The sequence below is a fragment of the Megascapheus bottae genome, chromosome 4, assembly GCF_031878675.1.
Source record: "Megascapheus bottae isolate mThoBot1 chromosome 4, mThoBot2.hap1, whole genome shotgun sequence".
NCBI lineage: Eukaryota > Metazoa > Chordata > Mammalia > Rodentia > Geomyidae > Megascapheus > Megascapheus bottae.
The window spans coordinates 52,478,415-52,495,569 of NC_143512.1; the positions used below are offsets into that span (position 1 = coordinate 52,478,415).

The 17,155-nt window shown below is 37.1% G+C and overlaps 1 protein-coding gene across 2 annotated transcripts in view; it reads left to right on the plus strand.

Annotated features, from left to right (window-relative positions):
- Pde4d (phosphodiesterase 4D) overlaps nucleotides 1-17,155 on the plus strand; it is a 635,057-nt gene that overhangs the window by 134,927 nt on the left and 482,975 nt on the right. The window contains exon 1 of one of the 2 annotated variants that reach the window (XM_090331910.1): nucleotides 9,863-11,134. The exons of the other annotated variant lie outside the window; for it this stretch is intronic. Within the exon in view, the coding sequence (XP_090188036.1) occupies nucleotides 10,989-11,134 (146 nt within the window). The 5' untranslated portion in view covers nucleotides 9,863-10,988. Of the gene's footprint in view, nucleotides 1-9,862; nucleotides 11,135-17,155 lie in introns of those variants that run through there. 2 annotated transcript variants of the gene reach the window in all.

A 17,155-nucleotide genomic window follows, 5' to 3' on the forward strand; every position in this document is an offset into this window, starting at 1 on the left:
AGACATCAGTGTTTATTTTTAAAGTAATAACATGAATGTCCTTTTCATTTCCTAAAAAGTTTTGCCTTTTGAGTATTGAATTCTCCTATCCCATTAAGCAAATAAAACACATTTACCCTTTTCCATGATCTCTCTCTTTCTCACTCTCTTCTGTCTCTCTTACACACAAATGCATACACCCACCTACCCCCACACACACATTTTTATCTGAAACAAATTGACATTCGGTAAAGAAAACTTAAAGAGGTTTGAGAAAAAAATAAGCCAGTGTTTTGACTGGAAACGTAATAGATGTCAGTCAGAAAGAGAAGACTATTTTTAAAACATCTAGCTATGCATGTAGATGTTGTTTAGTATTTGTTAACACTACCAACTGTGTGTATATATTTCAACTTAAGCCACATGATCATGTAGCAATCCAATGTTACGTTAATTTGCTATGGTTATTCAATATCATAGCTAGCATTCATTTCAAATTGCTTTATTTTTGGAGGGAAGAAAAAAAATTAACAACAAACTAGTTTCTTAAATGGCTTTTGATTATAAGTAAAAGCCACTGACTCACACTACCATGCAAGCTTTTTGTATGAGAAACTGGAACTCTACCACTTTCAGGACCACTTCCAGTCTCTGAGTGGGTAATTGGAGATAAGAGTCTCATGGAGACTTTTCTGCCTGGGCTGTCTTCAAACCATGATCCTCCAATCTCAGGCCTCTTGAGTAGCTAGGATCACAGTTGTGAGACACCAGTGCCTGGCTGATGTTACTTTTTACCTGGGCAATCATGACAGGAAAAGACTGACATCAAGGGTTACAATATCAATGAAGGAAAATCTATTCTGATACATGCAATCAATCAGTTGGGTCAATGAAAGAAAGGACAATTATGCATCCGAAAATTTCTCTTGGTGCTCCTTAAAACAATATCACTATTGCCAGGACCCATTTGGGAATGGTTGTATACCATCTGTCTACCAGCTGCTCTCTAATGAAAGGGGCTAAAGTACAGGTGGGTATCTACATGCTTGAAAATTTTCAACATGCTTCAGTTAGACCGTAATATCAGGCAGGATGTCAGCTGTTTCATTGTTAATGAAGCTACACCGATGGTAGTGTCAAATCGGAGTGATTTGTGTTCCTTGTCCAAGTTACAGCATTCACAAATACATGAAAACAAATAATAGATCAGTTATTGATGTCTCTTCTCTAGTATTATTACTTGAATATTGATTTGGCTAATCATATTTTGGGAATATTTTTATTTGTAGGCTTTCCCTCTTGGTGGTTCTAGAAATTGAACTAAAGTCTCATGGCTTGCTAGGCAGGTGATCTTGAATCACTCCTCTAACCTTCTTTTATAGTTGTCACTTTTAAGAAAGGATCTTACTTTATGCCCAGGCTGGCCTGGCTGCTATTTTCTTGTGTTTCTCTCTGCCATTAGGTGAGATAGTCTTGTGCTGCTGCACTCAGCCATAGTCCTTCCCCCACAGCTGGAGTTAGAGGCAGGTGCCACTGCACTAAGACCTTGCTTGAAATGGAACCTTGTGAAAGTTTATACATAGCTGTCCTGAACCACGCTCCTCCTATCTCTACCTCCCAAGTGACTATATTATAGGCTGAAACCACCAGCCTTAGGGTAGGTGCTTAAATAGATACTTTGAATTCAGCTATTAATTTTTGAGTTTTGAGGTTGGTTTTCAAATCTTTCAGAGAGAGTATCTGGCAAATGTTAGATGTGAGTTCAACATTCAAGCATGTAATGCTGCTTTAATTATACATGTAACATATGGATACATTTTTTTTTTCTAATCCCAGAGCTTGAACTCAGGGCCTGAGTACTGTCCTTGGGCTTTTTCCTCAAAGCTAGCACTCTGCCTCTTGAGCCACAGCACCACTTCTAGCTTTTTCTATGTATGTGGTACAGAGGAATCGAACCTGGGTCTTCATGCAGGCTAGGCAAGCACTCTGCCACTAGGCCAAACTCCCAGCCCACATTTTCAATCAAATAATCAACTAATTATATAAAATAAAGTAAAATCTTTTTTACTGTACTCTTATTTTATCTTTGTGGTAGTTGTTCAGTAATTTAGTATGTATTGCTCTATTTTGCTCTTGATTGACAGAAATTTATATCATTTAATGAATTCGTGAATTTATACTCAAGATTTTATTTCACCAAGTTGAGGCTTTTATATTAACCTATCTTTATGTCACCTATTTTCACAAGTACCTTTAGGAATCCATGTATTTTCAAGCATGTATATTCTGAAGCCAGTCTTTATGTTATTATATAGGATTTTTTTAAACTCATTTGGATTTGGATTTCTGAAACATAATATGAAGGTATTTCTGAAATGTGATACAAAGCTCTTAGAAAATTTGCAGTCAAAAATCAAGTGTAATTTCATTTCAAGAAAGCTTCCTAACACTTCATCACTTTTTGTTGCTTCGGTTGTTTTTCCACTTTGATATAGGTATAAACCACCTGAAAAATCTATACATCTTATTGTTCTTAAAAATAAGCACATTTGAGCCGGGAGTTTGGTGTAGTGGTAGAGTGCTTGCCTAGCACGCACGAAGACCTGGGTTCAATTCCTCCATACCACATACATAGAAAAAAGCTGGAGGTGCTGCTGTGGCTCTAGTGGTAGAGTACTAGCCTTGAGAAAGTCCCAGGACAGTGTTCAGGCCCTGAGTTCAAGCCCCAGGACTGGCAAAAAAATTAAGCACATTTAAACGATATATGTTAGTGTCATTTCAAATGTTCTCTACATATTACAAAACTGTTTTCTATACTAGTAAATGAAAGTCTATAAACAAACAAACACATAAATATCTATGTACAATACATGAATACATCCAAAAGAGATTGATAAGTTATGCAAGATGATATGTGATGAAAGAAGAAACTGATGTTAAGGACTGACTTCTTGGGGCTGAGTGTGGTGGCTCACACCTGTAATCTGAGCTACTCTGGAGGTAGAGATCAGGAAACCACAGTGTGAGGCCATCTGGGTCAAAAAAGTTAGGTGCAGTAGTGCATGCTTGTTGTCTTAGCTACACAGAAAACATGAAATAGAAGGATCTCAGCCTCAGCCAACCTCTTCATACATTATGAGACACTTCCCCCAAAATAACTAAAGCAAAAAGGGCTGAAGACATGGCCAGGTAGTCGAAAGCCTTCCCCTTAGCAAGTGGGAGGCCCTGATTCAACCCTCAGAACCACTAAAAACACAAAGTGGGGTGGGGGTTCTTGTTTTTAGATTCCCAAGATAGTCTGCAAATTCTAGGTTTTCTTCTTCATTTTATCATTGATATAAATATCAAGTGACTTTTTCCCACATTTTTAGTATAAATAGTAATGGCTTATTTGTATTTTAGCAACAGGTATTATAACTCATACTTCCAAAAATATTAAAAGTGGATTTTAGCAAACCTATTATTATTCTACTTAGGAAATGTTTGAGAGACACCTTTTTTTTGTAGGTCATGGGGCTTGAACTCTGGGTCTGCATGCTGTCCCTGAGCTCTTCAGCTCAAGGCTACCTCATAAGCCACAGCCCCCCACTTCCAGTTTTTTAGTGGTTAGTTGGAGATAAGAGTCTCAGGGTATTTAGTGCCTAGGCTGGCTTTGAACTGAGATCCTAAGATCTCAGGCTCCTGAGTAGCTAGGAGTGAGCCACTGCACCCAGCTTAGACACTTTTTTATATCACTTCATTTATTAATCATTTAAGATGGAACATCTAACCTTTGACGATAAGATTGAAAATGACACCATTCCTTTCATGAGCTAAAGATTAGCTAAGGACATGAGCATGTCTAACAACTCATTTCTTGATTTTATGTGATCAAAACAAGGATTCGGCTGATTTCATTTCCATTCTCAAATAGTGTAGATTTCCTTGGTTATTAGACTGGGTAGAAACTGAATACAGTGGTGATTTGCTGAAAGATGACGCAGTTCCCTGACGCTTAGCACTGAAACCGTGGCTTCGCCAAGGGCTTCTCCTATTTCATTGTGGATGTGCTGAGCACTGGGCCTGTAGACTCTTGCCAGGAACTTGGCAGACGTGGAAAGTCATTGCTATCAGCATGATCATAAGTTAATATTTACTGAGTGCCAGCAATGTTTCTGGAGCTATAAATCACACCAGAAGAAGACCATACTCCTTTTCAGCAGATAAAGGTAGAAGGAAGGAGTTAGTCTTGAATGCTTTGTCTGTTGTCTGCCCAGAGGAGGGAGGGGAGAGTGTACAGCCATCCTGAGTCTCATTCCACATATTTCTGTGCCTTTTTCATCCCTTCATCAGTTGGTGATACATGCCATAAAAAAACAAAGGCACCTACATGTAAACACACATACACATACATTTGAAATGTACATAAAATTTTATTTTTCTGAAAATTAAAGATGCACATCATATTTGTCGTAGGCAAAAAGTCACATCTTTGGCCAAAAGACATCTAGTAACCTAGCTTCTGTTTCCTTCCACATAATAGATTTATATTAGTAACATACAGATGAATGTTTTAAAATAGGCAGAGATATTTATGTCTGTAAATTTATTTATATCAGCCAACTGCACAAAATGAGGGAACTAATTTTGTTTTGATAACTAAAGACAAAAGTCAGGGAGCTTTCCTAAAGTATGTGAACCGATGATTAGTAATTGATATAAGGTGGCTCACACCTGTAATCCAAGCTGTAATCCAAGCTACTCAGGAAGCTGAGATCTAAGGATTGTGGTTCAAAGCCAGCCCAGGCACTAAGGCTTGTGAGACTCTTATCTCCAATTAAACAGCAGAAAACCAGAAATGGTGATGTGGTGCAAGTGGTAGAGTGCTAGCCTTGAGCTGAAGAGCTCAGGGACAATGCCTGGGCCCAGAGTTCAAGTCCCACAACAGAAAAAAAACTGATATAAAATTAACAAATAATTAATCTTTTAAGAGTCTTGTCATTTTATACAGGGTGATTTTAATTTTATTTCATACAAGAGGTAGTTGATACTAACTTATTGCTGATAGCAAAACGGATATGTGACAAAAAATACAGTTCATTTAAAAACTGTTACTTTCTCAGAGTGAAACTGGGAAGGAAAAGGAAAACCATCAGATAAGTCATCATGCCTTTCCTATCTGATAAGTACCGGAGACAACAGAGTATAGGAAACACCCAGGTTCTAGGAACTAGGACCTGCTTTATTATGCTATGATTGTATTCACATAAATGCATATAGCTTCATCACTGTATTGTAAGGAAACTTACGAAGTAAATGAGAATTTGGCTGGGAGAGTAGCCTAGTGGTAGAGTGCTTGCCTAGCATACATAAAGCCCTGGGTTTGATTCCTTAGTGCCACATACTCAGAAAAAGCCAGAAATGGTGCTGTGGCTCAAGTGGCAGAGTGCTAGCCTTGAGCAAAATGTGTCCAAGGAAAGTGCCCAGGTCCTGAATTCAAGCCCCAGGACTGGCACAAAAAAAGTGATAATTTTGCAAAGGATAGAGTCCTGAAACTTAAAATAATAGAATAAGAATTTGATTGGAAAGTGTTAATTCTATATTCCTACTGTGATTTTATAAATTTTTTTGAAGAATCAATTTTTTTTTTTCAGAACAAACTGTCAGAGGAACTGGCAAAAATGGAAAGGAGCCCTGGTTGCAGCAGCAAAATGTATTTGACATCCTCTCTGGCTCTAAGTTGGTCTAAGGCATCTTTGTAAACCACAGGGTACCCAGGAAGTTACTTTGAAAATAATCATTCTTAGTAGCAAATCCTCTTGGTCATGAAATGACCTACTGGAGTAAGGACATGAGACATATACTTAATATGTCTTGCCCTTCGTCTGAGTGCACTGAGCATTTTTAAAAATCAAGATGTTGGTTATTTTGTTTCCTTAAGTTTGTAGTTACACTTTATTGATAAATCAACATCCCTCTTTTCTTACAGCACTCTCACATAATGGTGGTGAATATTACACCATTCTGAAAGACCTATGTCTTACATCTATTGTAGGTTAATTAAAAAACACACACACACAATACAAAATTAGCATTTCTGCTTGTCCAGTTGAAGCCATCTCATAGCCACAGGGCCTTTGCCCAGATTATGCCAAACTATTGGTGACCTGCTAATAATTAGCACTCCTTTATTGATTATATTAATGGCTCTAGGATGGGTCATTAAAATAATCTTTTACAGCTACTTCTGGTATTAGAGATTTCATGAAAGAATCATTATTTTGTAATAGAACAAAACCAGTAAGTAGTGCCTTAGTCCCTCAGCATTATTCAACTTTGAAAACTGCCTTTTAAGTTCCGAATCTATTAGTTCTGCATCACTTTTGTTTCTTGAAGTCATGTGAATTATCAGGTTTAATTTTAGTAGTCATAACACTTGAAAATCTGCTTGTAATAATCATGGGACAAAAATGCTGGAAATGAGCTTTCTCTATAATCTAAGCAAATGTATTCCTCTATACTTGGTACCTCAGATGTATAAAAATATTCAGCTTAGTATGATTTATTATATGTTCTTAGTTACCTGAACAAGTATTTCAAAAACTTTGAGTAGGACTATCTTCTTAATTTGGTATATTTTAATTTAAAGTTTCTTTTAATGATCTAATGCCAGTCATGGTTATTTTATCATTGCTCAAAAATTAAAACATGGCTATTCCATTTTATTTGTATTTTTATTTGTTTTCATTTTAAAATTTTAAATTTTTTATTGTAATAATGACATACAGAGGGATTGGTTACATGAATCAGGTAGTGAGTACATTTCTTTTTGAATATCACATCTTCTCTCCTTTTCTCCATTTTTCATTTCCAAATCTCCTTCCTCACAATTTATATAGTTAATCTTCAATGCAGTGTCTAGTGCGTCTGACTGCCACATTTTTTTCACCCTTTGTCCCATCATTTCTGTGCTCCCCTTTTTGTAGCTAATCTATTTTAAATGCTGAACTTTGTGGCATATGGTAAAGATTCAGAAGTATTTTTGCTTTCACATCACTCATAGATAAGACTTCAGCTTAAGAACCAAATTGGAATAGAATGGACTGAAAAAGGAGAAAGAAATGTTAAAAAAAAGATATGTATAATAAAAGAAAATGTGTTCCCATGATATCTATAATTTTAAACTTTGTACTTGCAAATTTTCCATGGAGGCCTAAGTTTTTACATGGTTTGCGAAGTGAGAGGTAAATGTTGACTTTGAAGTAGTTATCCTGTGGATAGCATCGTCATCATTATCCATCATCAACAACAATCACAACAACCAAGTCAATGTTCTGAATTCTATCCAGGCTGTCTACTCATGTCTTTGTAGAGATTCAACCCAAGAAACCCAAGAATGGCATAATAAATATTTCAACCTCCTCACCATGATTCTCTGAGACTAAAATAATGTTTGCAAAAAAATTCAGCAGAAAACTAATATGGGATTGTCTTATAACTATTATGGAGATACTAGCTTATAGTTCTAGCTCTTGCAGACCTAGATGGAGCCATGCTTTCTTGATTCAAATTGTGACTCTAAAAATGGAGACTTCTGATGAGCCACTTAACATTGGAATACCTCAATTTTCTGATGTGAAGTTTAGGGCTAATAACTGTCCCGATCACCTAATAGTGTTAAAGGGGGTTAAATGAAACTTACGTGAAACTCTTGAAACATTGGTAGTGCCCCTCCTTCTTAAGTAATCACACTTAAATATCTACTATAATATCAAATTTCGAATTACTCTGTGATACGAGATTCTAAGTATTATCGAAGTTATTTAAAACAATTCAGACTGATGATTTCTGTTCAGTTCACCCAGATAATTTTATAGAAGAAATTTAAGGGTCTGGGAATGTGGCTTAGTGGTTGAGTGCTTGCCTAGCATGCACGAAGCCCTGGGTTTGTGCCGGGGCCAACTGGCAGCAAACCAGGGTTCGCAGATTGGGATTCCTGAAATAGGGGGCAAGGACTAGGAAAAAATAGAAGAGAGACAAACAGATGGGGTTCAGGAGGGCTACAGCCCAAATCAGGAGCCACAGCTTAAGAAGCCTGTAGCCCAAGACCGTAGCCCAGTTTATTTCCAGTTCTCAATCTTAAATACACATCTTTAAACTAGGGAACTGCCAGGGGCTACATTCGTACAAACAGTATCAAGTCTGAAATAGGTTGAATGAGAAGCTATCAAGTCCCAAACAGGTTAAATGAGAAGCTATTGACACAGCCCAAAATCATGATAAGAGCTTACTTCCTTGTGTACTCAATTGTGCGGGTCCAAGGTCACTGACCCCACAGTCACGGTCACTGACCCCACAGTCAGTCCCCAACAGGTTTGATTCCTCAGCACCACATACATAGAAAAAGCAGAAAGTAATGCTGTAGCTCAAGTGGTAAAGTGCTAGCCTTAAGCAAAAGAAGCTCAGGGACAGTGCCTAGGCCCTGAGTGCAAGCCCCAGGACTGAGAAAAGAAGGAAGGAAGGAAGGAAGGAAGGAAGGAAGGAAGGAAGGAAGGAAGGAAGGAAGGAAGGAAATAAAGGAAGGAAGGAAATTTAGTTCTATAGAAAAACTATGTTATTTAAAAAAAAAAAGTCCCAAGGCTATCCTCTAATTCTTTTTGGACTGTGGTGCTATTTTTCTAACCTATGGTTCAAACTACTTTTAAAAGAATGACCTGATTCTTTCTCCTTTCAGGAAAGAAGGTCTTCGGATCATTAATTGTTTAAATTATAGCAGTTCTCAAAACTAACTATATTATTTCTACCTGGTTTTGAATTTTGAAAAATACCCTTCCCCCCACCCCTGGCTAATGTTTTCTGCAAGGCAGGATCTCACTGGGGAGATCCTAAGGGAAGATAATAGCATGATATATTAAGTGTTGCCAGTATCCCATTTAGTATTAAGCAATTGCATAACAACCTTTGTTAAATACTTAAGTTAAAAGGGAAACATCAATATTGAGTACACTGCTACTGTAAAAACCCATTCTCTGACTGATTTCCAACAAACACCATTTATGTGCCAACCTACTATTCCAAGAGTTTACTATTTTATTTCTGCTCCAAAATGGCATCAACGGTCATGGGGCGCTTTCAGGGGATTATTGAACAGAATTTTTGGAACAAAGGAGCAAGCTTGAGGAAATACAAAATACCAACTCTAGACATTGGCATGTAATAGCTGAGCTCTCCTCCTCTCTACCCACCCTCTAATCAAACAGGACCTTTATGATATGAGCAAATTGAAGTCTAACTGACTTCTACAGAACTGGCTTCCCCAGGATTTCCTGTCCAAAATCATAGCCTGGACATCTGTAGCTAAATGGTTACAAATGGTGGATTCAGCGAGGCTCCCCACCCCCCATTTTTGTTCTTTTTTTTTTTAATGTTTTGAATCGAATTGACAAAACCCTGTCATTTGCAGTGTCACTCTAGACTTCTTTTATTTTCTTTCTCTCTCTGTCTCTGTCTCTCTGTCTCTGTCTCTGTCTCTCTTTTTCTTTTCTGTCTTTCTTTTTTTGTTTCTGGATAAGGCCAGAAAGAAAACAAAACCAAATAAAAACCTTCCCTCCAAAAGAGTATCTATTTGTTCAAGGTGTTATTTCCCCGGGAGTTTATTTACAGATTTCTTAGTGTTTAGCTTCCCTTGCCTGGTAATTACTTACTGAAAGAAATCTCCTCCTTTAAGGCGAGCTCTTCCTTTAACCCTTTTTTGGTTTGTGCTTCCTTGGAGGCTCTCAAAGAAAGCGCAACTGCAGTGTCTGGGAACCCACCTAGAGGGCCCCCTTGACGCCAGCACTTCCCCTGTCAGGCAGCAGTCTGCAGAGCAAGCGGGTTGCTGCAGAGTTAATGTACAGTACCAGGGAGCCTGCAAGTGTCCTGAGCTGCTCAGAGCTGGGGCGGCACAGCCCAGGGCAGACAAGGTGGCTGCGAGGATTCCAAACGTTCTGCTTGCAAATTCAGCGCGAGGGGACTCCAGCAGGAGCCTGTTGCCATTGTGTTTTAAAAGCAAGCAAGGTCTGTATAGCTTGGGTATGAAAAATCTTTCAGAAGATGTCAGAGCATCAGAGTAAATGACATCTATTGGGGCACTGAATTTGGGGTGAGGAAAAAGAAAAGGAGAAGAGCACAAGGAAAGGCAGTGGGGGAAGAAATTCTTAGACAACGTCTGGTCTGACTTGCAGCTGTGAAATTCGTTTGTTTTCCAAGGCCAAAAACATATTTAAGAGTCCACACATGGTTTTGATAACAAATTAAAGGGGATTCTGCATGGAAAGGACCAATAGCTTAGTCATTTGACTCGAAGCGAGCAGCCCGCCTTCTTTTGGGGTTAGGCAGCCGAAATGCATTTCATCACCATGGCACCTTCTGAAGTCAGGATGGTAGAGAGTGATAATCCTGTCTTGCAAAGCAGAAATTACTCATTGCCTTCCTACTTTTGCAGTAGAAACCAGCAATTCTGAGATTTGGGGAAGAAGTTGACTTTGGCTCTATACGTGGTTTCTAATCCCTCTGCCCTGGTCTTTGTCCAACACGTCTCAGACGGTAGCACTGCGTTAAAGTGACCACACGGGAATATGTGCCTAAGAAAGAAGAAAAAGCAACATTCATTTCTAAATGACAGCATGGCAAAGCAACCTGAACTTTTCCATTTCCCTTCTAACACTTCTGTCACAAGAATAACAAGAAACTGTCTTTTGAGTCCTTTTGTCCCACATTCCAGAGTTCTTCCTGTGAGGATGCATTAATTTATACTCAAAGCGATTGCATTTTTTTTAACCAGCACAATATTTGCCATCCTTTATGATTAGCAGTTAGACTGGTTATTTTAGAATGTTGACTAACTAATGGAACCTAAATGGATGGAGCTGTCCCTGCAGTGTGCTCTGTGATGTTTCTTTCTTCAAATCCTGGAAGGGCTTTTGTTGTTGCTTTTGGGGATTTTGGGGGGGGATCTTTTTGGAACTCAATACTTGTTTCAATAATTGCCCATGATAGCTGCACAAACAAAAGAGTTGGAATCATCTGTGAAAATCACTATATGTAACACAGGAGAGAAGGAAACTATTGATGACAAGAAATCAGCGAACATGATGCACGTGAATAATTTCCCCTTTAGAAGGCATTCCTGGATATGGTGAGTAATCAATATCCCTTCCAGCTTAAAAACTTAGAACCCTAAAATTCCATGACAGGTACCAGAGAGGGATTTGTCCTAGACAGAAATACTAGCAGCAGTATGAGAATGTGAAACAAAACATGTATCAAGCCAAAGGCTGTCTGAGAAAGTAGTGGTTATACAATTTAAAAAATGACTTGTTAATATAAAGCATCCCAAAGAAGAAATCTAGCCTAATATCTAAAATTGCTAGCAATTTCACGGACAAAATATCAGACAATAAGAAAGCTTTAAGAATAGCACAGAAATTAAGGTATAATTTTAAAAAGGGGGATTTGAGCTGTTTATTTCTCTGGCTGTTTTCTTTTAAAATTCCTAGGATAAGTACACATAAATTTCTGGTCTCTGGTATCAGTTGGCCTGAATTTCCAAAATAAGGTTAAAGAAAACTTATGTTGACTCAAAAATAATTCTAAGACATATTCATGCCTCACATCTAAGAATATTTTAGTTAAAATATATTTTTACTGTTCTAACAGAATCTAACATATACACCATGAATTGTTTAAATTCTACTAGAACTTGCTCAATGAATGGATATTTGGTCCTATTTGAAGGTTTGATGTGCTATATTAAGGTAGTCGAGAATATGCTATCATTAACATTTTCTTATTGGAATTTGACTAAATACATATACAAAATAATTGGTGAGGGTATGACAAGGGCAAAGGTCACTATCTTAAAAATTGCTTGCTTTTATTACTACATGTAGGGTGGTTTTGGATTCAAATCTCTCAGCAGAAACTTTGTGGATGCATAACAAAGGCACATTGTAAGTCTTTGTGTCTGCCAACATGAGTTGTTTTGGATACTGTATTGTGTCTGATTTTCAAAGTATATTTCTCAGGTAAATATTTTGGCTAGAACTGGGATAAGTAATAGACACCCAACCACATGCATCCAAGGTTTTCCAGCTGTTTTCATGACAATGTTGCCAATGAATACCTCTAGATTGTTTAAGCTACTACCAGAATTGCCTAGTGGATTGTTTTTGGCTTTCAACTAAAAATTCATTGCAGAGAAAGATTGGAGACATCCTGACGTTCTAGACAAGTGACTATTTTCTACCAGTGCTAGAGGGACTGAGTATCAATGCTGTGGCATATCTCCCTTTTCCACTGGCCACAGCCACTGTCCCCAGACTCTAATGTGCTTGTGAGGGAGTTGGGGTGTCATGCCTGCAAACCTCAGTGGCCCATTTCCAACTGCATCATCAGAGTTCCCAACTCAGTGGGAGCATTAGGTGCCGATGCGTGTCCTGTCAGTGAGGGTTAGACGTCAGCATAAAGTCCTTGTTGTTCTTACCAAACATTTCTCATCAGTAAGCTTTAATCCTGAGATTTAAAGGTCTCAGACACTCTCCTTGGTACATAGCAGGCATTTATCAAATACTAATTTTTTCTTCTATTATGCTTTTCTTGAAGGTTCATATTATACCTCTTGAGATTTGTCAACACGAGAAAATTACCATTCTTATTTCTATAAAGTGTACCTTGCTACAAAGCAACAGTTTTTGTTCTACCTAAGCTATTGTTTGAGGGTATTTATTTATGTTGCCATAGGTAGGATGCATGTACTCTTTGAAAGTTTAACAATTCAATCACCTTTTATTTTCTTGCTCTAACCTCACCTCTACTTGTGACTGGAAAGAAATGAGCTATTCGACTCTAGTTTGGGAAGGAATGCAGATTTGCTTATTCATGCTCGTTGATTTGTAATACATATGTTGGAAAGCTAAATAGAGAAGTTCAATGTCTTTGTGGTTTTCTTTTCTGCCCAGAGCTAGGTAACCTTCATCCATTTCACTGCATGATGAGCCCATGTGTTGTTTTTGTGGACAGACTGAGCCAATAGGGATTGAGCATGCTCTGTTTTCATCCTTGGGCCTCTTAGAAGGATCATTAATGAAACATTGGGCTCAAAGGAAGGAGGTGATGATTTTTCCCCAGGTGACTCCGTTAGTGCTGTAGTTGATTCTAACTTTCCTAGTTATTGCCATTTTCCTAGGTGTTTGTTGACAAAAATGGTTCTTTCCTTTTGTCCTACTGTAAGGGTCGCTGTTGGACCCAAATCCATGCTCATGAATGTCTGTGTCAAGAAGAGAAGTTGGCCAAGTTCTCCTCCTTTTCATTTCCAAACTACCTTGCTTTTTTTTTTTTCATTTTCACAGATAGTTCTGTTTCTTCATAGAGGGGCAGATCAGAAGATGGCAACTGCCAGGGAGAAATAGACAGGTTACAGGAGATAATGTGCTTTGTTTCCTGGAGTGTTCACTGAAATCTCTGAAGGCCTTGAGCCCTTTGCATAGGCAGAATGCAGAATAGGCAGGATGTAGAGCTGTCTGTTCAGAAAGGAGGATGGGAAAGGAGGAGATAAATTGGCAGGTCTGGAGTTATCTTTCAAAGTTTACCAGAGGCAGCCATTCAAATAGAAACTAGCATTCTCCTGCCCTAAGGCAGTGTGTGGAGAACTGCACAATCTTATTACAAATTTGTTTGTTGATGACAAGTTAAAGTTTAATGAGTGATCCTGTTACTTGGCTCAAATAGTATCCTATGAGTGCTGAAAGCATGGTATGAAGAATGCATCTTCTTTGTTTGTTTGAAGCTGCATTAAAAACATTTGCACGAGGATTTTATTGCAAAGGCTCCTTTCTGTTACACTTTTCAACTGTTTTTTTTTTTTTTCCCTGCCAAACCAAACAAAGATAAGGGTTTGCTTTACTGGATAAACAAGTACTGTATAGCTCCTATGTTTTATTCTGGCTAGTTGTGAGAACTGTATGGTAGCCTGGCAATTCAGGAATTGGTCTTGTATAGTGAAGAAAGAGTAAAGAAATTCAAGTCAGCTTTCTAGGAATTTAAATTCAATCTAGTATCAACGAACAGAACTCTTTAGAAGCTCTGTGACATAGAATCATGTACAAGGATCTATACTATTATGTTTCAGCTTTTGCCATTGTATATACATGTATATGTGTATACACGCATCATGTGTATATGTGTTTATGTATAGATAGATAGATAGATAGATAGATAGATAGATTAAAATCACTGCACAATCTGTTTTATACAATGTAATTTTATGCCAGATATATCAGGTCATCTGAACAGTTTAGTTGTACAGTTGTGAATTTTACAAGGCATTTTGTACTAGTATCTTTGCATCTTTTATAATAGACTGAAAAGACTCAGAAAGAGAGAATGATCAATGACAGATGCAAGAACCCCTACTGGGGATACTGCTTAGTTCTGCCATCAGAGTGCCTGTCTTGCAGGGGTATCAGAGAAGGTTTGAGACTAGCAAAACTGAATGATGATTACTTCTTTGGTGCTTCAGATTTCGTTTTCTGAGATACAAATGTCTACATGCTCTTATGAAATTGTCCTAGTGATTCTGAAAACTGATCCTAAAGGAGGCAAAACAGTGAATCGGTGATTGTAGTTCTGTAGTACTTTGATTAAATATTGAGGTTAGTCTTCCTTTCCAATCACCCCCACTTTCCTTTGTTGGATCATGTCTTTCTTAATATTTAATTCCTGTAATAGTATTCCAACAAATTACAGTTTGGTTGTTCCTCTGTAAGTCAAGGATTCATAACTAGCTTATTCTGCTTTGTTCTGTTAGCTATAAATCTTTTACAGAATGAAGTGATATTTAAATGAACATAACATAATCATAATTGTATATATATATTTCAAATAACTAATCAAATGAATATACAGAGGAAAAGCAAGATGACTTACTTCTTTAGTAAATAGATAATTCTTCCTCTGTAACCACTTAGAAGTTCATCTTTTAGATTTTCCTTTTTTTCATCCATTGAAACTATGGAACCCAACCCAGAAATATACTTTCCAGAGTTGATTTGTGAAAAGAATATTCAAATTTGATAGGGAAGGGGGGAAAACCAGGACGGGTGGGGGTGTGGGGCGGAGGGTGATGGGTACCAAGACATGTGAAAGGGTATCAATGTATGTGAATTAATGCACCTTCTATCCGGCAGATATCATGTAACCCTTTTACTAATTACAATAAAAAAAAATTGAAAAATAAAATAAAATTGCTAAAGCAGAAAAAAAGAATATTCATTTACCTTATTTTAGTGCATAGAAAAAATACTAAGTTTAGTGGACAGAAATATTGACACTATTGCAGGAAAGAATGTTAAGTCTTATGCAAAATAAGTAGTTTTGCTCCATCTAATCAGCCTTAAATTCTTGCAATGTTTACCTGTCTTCTATTAAGATTGTGAGTCAGTTGATCTTACCTCAGTGACATCTCTTCCTCTTTATGATAAAAGCCTAAAATTCACTACCAGACATCTTCCTTCTTAATGACTTCACTTAAGCCCAGATGCTTCATCATAAACCTTTGTTTTCAAGAAAATTAAGATTATAAATGTTTAAGATTATATAGTTTTTCACAAATCTCTGAGGCTGTATGGTAATATCAAGCTACAATTTCAGGCAGAAGTTCAAACTTGTATCTAATTTTTTAAATTAAATTAATTATGTAGAATTTTCAAGAGTAAACTCTTGGATATTTTATGGCCTTTATTGTTTCTACCTAGTTATTAATTTCTGATAATAATACCTTGGAATTTCAAAGTGAGAATAGAACACATTTGATTAGGAATTATATGATAGAAAGATTGCCACTTGTAATACCTATGTGCTCACAAAATTTATGAAATAAGAATAATTTTTAGTCATGGTAGTCTTTCTGGGCTTGTAAAATACTTGGTGTGCTTTAAACTGCTGACAGGTTATATCTTCAGTGGGCTAAGTGGGTGGCCAACACAGGGAGATCCTCCAAAAATCCCTGTGAAGAGATGAAATGAAAAGAAAACTTCTCTCTCCTAGGAAAATGATCAGCTAAGAAGACAGGATGTTTAACTTCTGTTATTTCTTCACTTTCCATCTCTTTTTCTTGCTCTTAGTTGATTATTATTCAATTACTTCCTTTATTGCTGAGGTCTTCAGGTTCAAAGAAAAGGAAGGCAATTAAGTGTAAAAGGAAAATAGTTAATTTCTGGGCTTAAAAAGAACTTAGGGAAACATAATGACAGGTTTCTCAGTTATCACAGTTCAAATTCCTTTGGCTTTTTAGCCTTTTCTTCTTTCTTCTCCACCTTCAAGCTTATATCACAAACATTCATTAATACTCTATCCAGCTAAGTCTGAATTCTACCTTTTAAAACACTAGCTCAACAATGCCTCCCACTCATCATATATTGAAGACCACAGCTGATATGCTGCTGAACCATTAGCTTATATATCTGCTTGCTTAAGAAGTACCATCTTATAAACAAACCCAAGAAAACCTATAATTTTAGAATTTGGTTCCACATTCATACCCATATCTACACGTATGCATATATATTTTACTCTCAAAGGTAGATAATCTGAGTCGTATAAATACACTATTTGCTTGGGAAGGGGTAAGAAACACCAGGTTTCTCACTAATTCTGTGACTTATGTTTTGTGTGGTTTGAGTTTTCAGTCCTGTTGAAAACCATTATAGCAGATAGCTGCCAACTTTATGTTTGAGAGAAGGCTAGGAAAGACAATCTTATAGCACATTAGTAATAATAATTAACTAGAATACAAACAATGACATGCTAAAGTCACTTGAATGAATTTTCTTAAAAAACTTATCTAACAGATGTAACTACTGTTTGTATCATGAAGAAACCATTACTGATTGAATCTACTTATGTATGCCACATGTTTTCCCAATTATATGTTATCAGTAAATTAGGTCATTTGTATGAGTAAATAGTAACTGTGTATTTTTGAGGTGGCGCTTTCTTAAAGTCCTACTTGTCTATGAGGAAGGTAACTTTCTCAGCAACATGTTTCTCTTACTTAAGAGAAGTGACTCATTCAAAACAGTCTCACCTGATTTGAAATCCCAGTTTCTTTTGAACCCACCATATTGTTTTCCTGTCAGATTCCTTTGCAGATTTTTCTATG